This window comes from Wolffia australiana, chromosome 11 (assembly GCF_029677425.1).
Source record: "Wolffia australiana isolate 7733 chromosome 11, ASM2967742v1".
In the NCBI taxonomy this organism is placed as follows: Eukaryota; Viridiplantae; Streptophyta; class Magnoliopsida; order Alismatales; family Araceae; genus Wolffia; species Wolffia australiana.
In genome coordinates this window covers 11,681,708-11,689,612 of record NC_135845.1, presented here as the reverse complement: position 1 = coordinate 11,689,612, position 7,905 = coordinate 11,681,708, and the positions used below count along the sequence as shown (strand labels likewise).

The 7,905-nt window shown below is 41.3% G+C and overlaps 1 protein-coding gene across 1 annotated transcript; it reads left to right on the top strand.

The window, feature by feature from the left end:
- Positions 1 to 3,875: 3,875 nt before the first annotated feature.
- On the top strand, positions 3,876 to 7,640 carry POLD3 (DNA-directed DNA polymerase). Its single transcript, XM_078583354.1, has 8 exons — positions 3,876 to 4,141; positions 5,090 to 5,145; positions 5,230 to 5,354; positions 5,532 to 5,691; positions 5,765 to 6,051; positions 6,524 to 6,925; positions 7,218 to 7,296; positions 7,399 to 7,640. Exons 1-8 carry the CDS (start codon positions 4,073 to 4,075, stop codon positions 7,550 to 7,552), a joined length of 1,332 nt encoding a protein of 443 aa, XP_078439480.1. The 5' UTR covers positions 3,876 to 4,072; the 3' UTR covers positions 7,553 to 7,640.
- The last annotated feature ends 265 nt before the right edge of the window (positions 7,641 to 7,905 follow it).

The following is a 7,905-nucleotide window of genomic DNA, read 5'->3' as shown; positions in this document are numbered from 1 at the left end:
GGGTGCGCACGGGGCGGCACGGGGCGGTGCGGGACGGACAGCTCGGCGAGGGCGTGAGCAGAGCGACAGCACGGCGGGGAGGTGGCGCGCCGGAGCGACGCAGCGGCGGGCGGCGTGGCGGTGCGGCGAAGCGGCACGGTGGCGGCGCGCGCGGCGGCGTGGTGCGACCCAGCGGCGCGCGGCGGCGCGGCACACGGTGGCGCACGAGGCGGCGGCGGCGGTGCGTGGGCGCCGCGTGAGCGCGGTGGTGAAGCGCGGGGCGGCGGCAGCGGCGCGCGGGCGTGCACGGCGGCGGCGGGGGAAATCCTTCCCCTTCCCTTCTCTTCCCTTCCCCTCTTCCCTTCCTTCTTCTTCTTCCTTCTTCTTCCTCTTCTTTCTGTTCTTCTCAAACGAGGAATGAGACCCACGTTCTGTTCGATGAAATGCCTAACTGAAAAAACAAGGGTCTGAGAACCCTAGGGCGCCCTCTCTTCCCTTATAACGGGGAGAAGAGTTGGGCCCTAAGTGGGCCATAACTGGTCCAATTGGGGAGCCCTTATAAATTGGCTCCCCTTACAAACACAAGACACAAACAAGAGGAAATAAGGGGAGAACTAGGGGGAAACAAGGGCGAAATAAAGAAGGAAAAGGGGGAAGAACAAGGGGAAGAGGGGGAATGGATAAAGACCCATTCCCCTCGACGGAAAAACAACAAAAGATGACTGTTGCGGGTGCGATGAAAAACACGACTACGAATCGGGAAACATAAAAACACGAGAAAGAAACGGCGAAATCAAAGGGCGATAATGAGCATCTTTCACCCGGTCTTCAACGTTGAGGATGCGCACGGTGCTGATGATGTCGATGACGACTCTTGATGGCGTGCGCCATCAGAGAATGAGGACAGAGACATAGAGAGAGATAGACAGAACAGGATGGAGGGACACAAACAGAGACAGAAGAAGAGGGAAAGCAAACGGGAGCAGAAGGGAGGGAGACAGAGTTGTGAATAAAACAATATAGGTTTGTGATGAATGTTCCTGCATGAAGCAGATGACAAATTTACTAGAGAGTGTGATTGAGCAATTTTCTGCCAACATAGTTGGGAACGTGCTGATCAAGTTGCACTACCTGACTGATGTGAACTCCTAATAATGCTGAAACATAGAACCATATCGGTTATTCTTGATTAAATGAAATGGTTGTTGGCACTAGAGGGGGGGCGGGAATAGTTGAAGAATATTCTAAGAGCCCCTGTATGGTAATCATCTGAGTCAGAATAATAGTCATTGGATAGTCTCAACAGTTAAGTCTTGACATAATTCAGATTGTTTGGCTCTTGAGTTTTGACAGGGTTGTTGCTTAAAAAATGGGCCTGCTGCTTAGGAGGCAATACGGCATTCTTTTACCTCATGATTTTAGGCTGTCTAATTTGTGGCCATGATTCAGCTACTCAATAATGTTTATACATATCATTGAGTCTTAGAAAATATGATCATATGTGCAGAGAACAGAAAAGAAACTAGGAAGTTAAAGTTTCTTTAAATGGTGATTAGGGGAGTATAATGTTTTTTTCTGAGAAAAGAGATAGAGAGAAGTTGGAATGGCTGAGAAGGCAAGGTTATATTTATTGACTTTCGACGGCGTATAGTTAATTAGTTACATGATGCGAGGATAGAGAGTTGTGTGTACAGAAAACGATAAAAGAGAACTGAGGAAACGAGTGTACGAGTGGTGGAGAGATAAGGTGAATGGAGAAACATGGGTACATATGTGTTTATATGAATGCATACGTTGACAACATTACAACATGGAGTCTTGGAATCTCAACATGTCCAAGCATTCTAAAGCTATTGCCCAAGACTTCAGCTGCACAATCGAAGGCTGCTTAGTGTTCCTGTCCAATCACTGATGCCGGAACGCATTCAATCCAAGCATTGTTCCTAGCTCAAGATTTGACCATGTGACACAAAGGGAAAACATAAATGACAATTTCACCAGATGTTGAGTTGTTTTAAAGTGCGGGCCATAAAATGAAGTATGAATGTCTATCAAAAGCCACACTGCACTTTAATGTTGTAACAGATGACTCAAACTGTTTTGCCAGCATGTGGAGCCCCTTTGTTATATATTTTATTAAAAATCATTAAGTTTGGTGACTGGAAATTCATATTGTATACTCCTTGAATCCAAAGAAAGAATTAATGCGTACTCCATATTCAAATCTCAGTTGGCAAAAACTTGGCCTGATGGTCATCTTCATCATATAGATTTGAAATATTTCCGTTGTGTTTATTGTACATGTAGACTGATGTGTTATATTCGCCTATGTACATCATATGGAAAATAAAAATAAACTATATGTTATGAACCTCAGCTGAATCATATTCAAAATCTGAAATCTGCAAGGTGAAATTATGGCCTGTCACCAAACATAAAGCATCATTTCTAATTCAAAAAGAAATATATATTTTAAATAATATTTCTGGTCAGTACATAGTTTTTCCATAATCTTATAGCAATAAAAACATTAATTTTAATTGGAACATTAGGTTTTCACTATTAATCAATGTTGAAATTTTTATTATATATTTAGAATTTAAATTATTTATATGAATTAATATTGCTAAAAAGTAGATGATTATATTTAATTTAAATCATAAATTTTACAGCATGAGGTTTTTCTTTTTTATAAAATTTTTGTTTTGCTACAAAACGGCTACTACGTAGGCACATTGTTTTATTGTATCTATTATTGTTTAACAAGTTAAAATTCAATATGTGTGTGATTTGAATTAGACATATGTGATTCCATTTTTGGGCCTCTAATTTTTCTTAAGGAGTTGTGAAGAGCTTTCCCCCTCTTACAAATTTGAATCAGAGCCCAGTGAGTTTAAATACGGAAAGCTTGGATGTGTGTGAGCCAGAAGTTGGAGGATAAGATGTGTTCCCATCAGAGCACAAGAATCAAGCCATGTGATTCTTAGAATGTGTGATAGTCAGAGGGCCCAATACCTGTCGGGCTAACCAGAAAGAACAAGAGAAGGAGCTAGGAAACCCAATGGAAGGGTTCATCTGATAAAACAAAGAGAAATGAATTAAGATGTGTGAATAAATAATATACAAAGATTATTTTCATTTACATTTGAAGGAAAATGTATTTACTAATATTTTAGATGCAAATACAACACATGAACCTTCTATATATTGAAAAAAACCTTAAAGATGATAAGATGGTTGTGATAAAGTACAGCGTAAGAGAGTTTAGACCTCTATTAATGAAGGTTTAAGGAATTTTTGAAGATTGCATTACCAGAGTTTTATTTAGATAAGGATACGATATTTGAAAGAGGAAGACTTTCCAAAAGATACCTTGAAGCTTGCCACACTTTGAATCTCCATCCTGGCTCCTACGGGTTGGGGGTTGATCTGATCTTATTGAATCAGATTGTGGCCCTATCAGATAATGATCACCCCTCTGGTGATTACTCTTGAGTACTATGATCAAATCAGATAAAGCATGAGTGATCTGATCAGATCACCACCATCATCTTTTTTGCATTGCACAGCTTGAAACTATCACATCAACATTTGAAGTGTCCTCATGAGCTATGCTCTAATCTAGATCCGACCCATCTAATATAGATCTATTCTCATGATCGGATCAGACTGGATCTAATCGGATCGAAGTAGATAATGATCAGACACGGCGATCATGATCAGATGGATCAGGGTCATGATCTAGGCTGTTAGTTAGATCCTGATCTGGCCCAAACAAATCCAATCCATTACTCTCACTGTCTGGATAGGACTTCAAGTGAAATCTCCATTATACCCCTGGACTGTGTATACCTTATAATTTTCACCTTATTCGGTTTTTTTCCTGTACCTGCAAATGTGTGTTGTTCCTGCAGGGTATCCAAAGCTTAAACTGTTTCAACGGGGAGCTCTGGCGGGAAAAAATGAAGATGGAGGGAAGTCGATGGATTCTCAGGGGTCTGGATTTGACTGACGGGAGAGAGAGTTGAGGGGCAATAGACGACGTGCCATCTCTCGAATCGAGCTGGTAATCTCTTCTGAGCTGCGCCGATCGATGGGGGCGGACGGAGGTCTCAACGTTGTGGGGCAGATCCAGAGCCTGGTGTCAGATAAGCTCCAAGTGGTGAGTTTCTCTTCGATGCGGTAGATGCCTGCGTGATTATTTCTCGCTGGATCTATCAACCTTGTATGACGCTGTTTTGCTTCGCTGTCGATTTGAGGGATTCCGTGAGGAACTTGTTCTAGATTTGTGAAAATTATATGTACCATTATTCCGGTATAAAATATAGTGATTGATCGTGTATGAGCATATCTTATCGGATATGAATATATCTTCCCAGAGATATAGCCTTCGTCATGTGTTGGATCTGTGCTAAAGTTACGTTTTTTATGATCTTCGACGAGGTGAGAATCATCTCCCGTGATGACCCGCAGGATAGATTATATTATGTTTTATTTGATATTCATGAATAAGGGGTCTCTCGTTTCACTCTGCCTTTCATTCTAGACTAAGTCATTTAATGGCTGAACATTTCGCTGAAAAATGGTTTAGCATTAATTCAATTCGTGAAGTATAATTTATGGATTTATTCTGGCTTTCATCCAACTAGAAGTCATTTCACTGGGGATGTTCTCGCTTCAGAACGGAAATGGTTTTGCATTGGCTTAGTTGATAAAATTCCCATTTGTAGGTATATGGTTTTCATGAAGAGGTGATGAGCATATTTAGTTATTGTGCCTGTACTATTGAACGGGCGAAAGTTTATTTGTAAAATCAAGATTTTGCTTCGTTACACGTTCATACAAGGGTTTACGATTAGATCTAAACTAATTCCTAAGGACCCCGCTAATATTTAGGCAGTAATCACAAATATTTTCCTTCTTATCATTCAGAATGCGGTAAGTTTGATTGAAAGATTACATGTATTTGATTCTTACTGTTTCCCTTGCGATTGCTTCCTTCATTGTCTTGCGGATCATCTTGATTTCTTTTGGGCATCATTTCTGCAAAAAGCATTAATTATCGTATTTCCCAAGGCAGTTTGACTTCTCATTCATCTCTATTATTCAGGTTTCCTATAAGTGGTTGAGCAGAAACTTTTCAGTCTCATCGAACGAAGCAAAGAGGTTATTGACTTCTCATCTGTCAAAAGTTAAACCCCTTTCTTCGGAAAGATGAAGCTTGTATCCTAATTTTTCTTTTCATTTTAGGCTACTTGAAGATTTTGTTGACCAGCATGGGAAGAAAATTAAAGTGATATACGCAGTGTCTGGCTGGCTAAAGGAGAATCCGGAAATTTACAATATCAAACTTGTTTCTGCTTCTGAACTGGAAGGTAGGTGTATCCAGTAGGCATTCAGCCTCAATTATTCATTGATGTTGATTACTTAGCTGTAATGTTATTTTCTTTTATTTTCCCTTGTTCATACACTCCTGAGGCACATCGTTTTCATATATATAATTTTACCTATTTCTCTGATTTATTTTTTCTCGTTGGCCTTACATCCTGCAGGGGCTAAACAAAAATTTAGAGAGAACTTTGCATTACATGTTTACAGCGTTCAGGCTAGCATTCCTAAAGACCCAGCTGCAATTTGGAACTCTGAATTCCTGCAATCCGAAGAACTTTATGATCAGCCGATGTCTGTGGAAAACTGTCTGCGAGACAACAGGTTTGCTGAATTTGCTTTCATGGACTTTTTTGATGCCATGAAATTTAAGCTGGTCATCTTTGGTTTGTTTAAGGTTTTGTGGGATTTCAAACCCTTTAGTGGCGCGTACTATAGATGGGAAGTCAATAACTGTAGAACCGCCAACGTCAAAAAAGGTTGATGGCAGTAATATCGCTGGTCCAAAAGCTCCACAACCCCTTCCTGATAACTCAAAATCGCAAAAGGAAAAGATGGACCCGTCGATTTCCGGGAAAGTCAACCAAGCTGATGTTGGCCGTTCGTTGACCAACATGTGGGGCCGTGCCTCTGCCAAGTCAAAGCCTCAGGCTATGGTCGCCAGTGATATTTCAAGAGTATGTGGTATGTTCCTCTTCTGCTCATAGATACCTTAAAAAGAAGTGTTGTAAAAAGGGTCATATCAGATCTGATCGGATTGCTTCAAGAGATTAGATCAATGGATCGGTCCTGATCGTCATTCAGTCAATCTGCCCTGATTGTGGTCAGATTGATCAGGGATCCTTATTACGACTAGGGTTTGGTGATAGAAAGAAAAGAATCAATCTATCCATCTGCCCTGATCATGATCAGACTGATGCTAAACCTTAAAGTCTGAACCCTGAATCCAATCAACGTGGATCCATATCGCTGGCGTCAACAGTTGAAATGTTAAATCTTGATCAGATGTGATTGGATTGCTTGGAACTTGATTAGGTAAATGGGTTTACCCGATCAATTGCCGATCCCTTTTCAAATCTTGTTAGATTTCAATTCAGTCACTAACTTCGGTCAAATACTGAAATCTAATGGCTGACTTTTTGATTAACTTTACTAGCCTCATCAGACGGTCAGATTTCTGCGCAAGAAGCTCTGGAGTCTGTGAGCAGTGATGACGAGTGGCAGGTGGGCACTCAGAGGGAAGCAGCTGGGCCTGCATGCCGAAAGAGGAGAATGGTTCTTGATTCCTCTGATGAAGAGGATGAAGTCAAAGCCGTAGATTTGACCCTTCCAGAGCCATCAATCTGCCAGACTAAAGCTAGAATCTTTGAAGAGAAAAGTTGCATTAGCGTTTCCGGATTGGGATCAGAGGCCCAAAATGGAAAAAAAGATGATGTCATAGAGGGTGTAAGGTCAAATGATGATGGGTCAACGACTGACCTAGTGACCAACCGTGCGGCTACGTCTCCTAAGATGTCCAAGATCTTGAAGACCAGGATTGATGAACGCGGGAGAGAAGGTAAATGATCTGATTTAGAAAGAACCCTTTAATTTCATTAATATTATTTTCTCAAAATACATATTTTTTCTCTCTTCTAATCGATCTAGTGGGGATTTAGAGCATAATCCATTCTTCACGAGACTTTAACCTACCTTTTGGCCTCTTTCTTCTCATTTGCCTCTTTTTTTTGTTCCGGAGGAGATTCAGGCCCTATGTTAAACACCGCGGAAGTCTTTAACCTTCTTTCCTTTCGCGTAATTTCGACACGAATTTGATGTGCTCTAAAGATTGGGCATCTGGGTTGATACAGTGACCGAGGTTGTTTTGGAGGGGAAACCTGATGAACAGAGAGCTGAGCTCAAGACGTCTGACACGGCTTCTAAAGAGGGGTTTGTGCCTTAATTCCTTTCTTCCAATTAAGTTTGGCCCAGTAGTTTATCATGTCCCCAAGCGGAGAATTATTATTTTATCTATTTGAATTTTGACCTCAGGCCGAAGTCAGCTGCCATCTCGTCTCCGGCAGTGCCACGTCACGCCCCTCCTGCTCCCGCTGCCGCTAAGGCCGGCGGCGGAAAAACAGCTAAGGCAAAGGGGGCCAAGGACACCAAGCAGCCCAACATTTTCTCTTTCTTCAAAAAGGCCTGATGGGATTCTTGACTTTGACTTTTGACTGTGCCAAGCCTTTGACTATTGGAACATTTTAGACCGTCCAATCTGTATGATACCTTGAGAATGACCTTGAGTACGGATTCGTCGCAAAAACCTAAACCTATACATAAACTTCCGCAGCGTCTCGATTCGGCGAATTCAAAGTTCAAAAATCAAAGGTCAAAATTTATGTGATAAGATTAATTCAAAGTGCAAAACAATCAACTTCGGTAGGTAAATATGTCCTATTCATCATGGATTCATTACAGGAATAGTAAAATTTCCCAATCTGGGGATACCTGTTAAGATTTAGGTTTTCTTAAAAAAGCAAACCCTAATGATACCTTGTG

Bases quoted from the DNA above. Each gene is read 5' to 3' on its own strand.
- POLD3 (XM_078583354.1), top strand. From the start codon at position 4,073: ATGGGGGCGGACGGAGGTCTCAACGTTGTGGGGCAGATCCAGAGCCTG. The intron at 5,355-5,531 runs GTAGGTGTATCC...TACATCCTGCAG, and splicing joins TTCTGCTTCTGAACTGGAAG to GGGCTAAACAAAAATTTAGA. The intron at 5,692-5,764 runs GTTTGCTGAATT...GGTTTGTTTAAG, and splicing joins AACTGTCTGCGAGACAACAG to GTTTTGTGGGATTTCAAACC.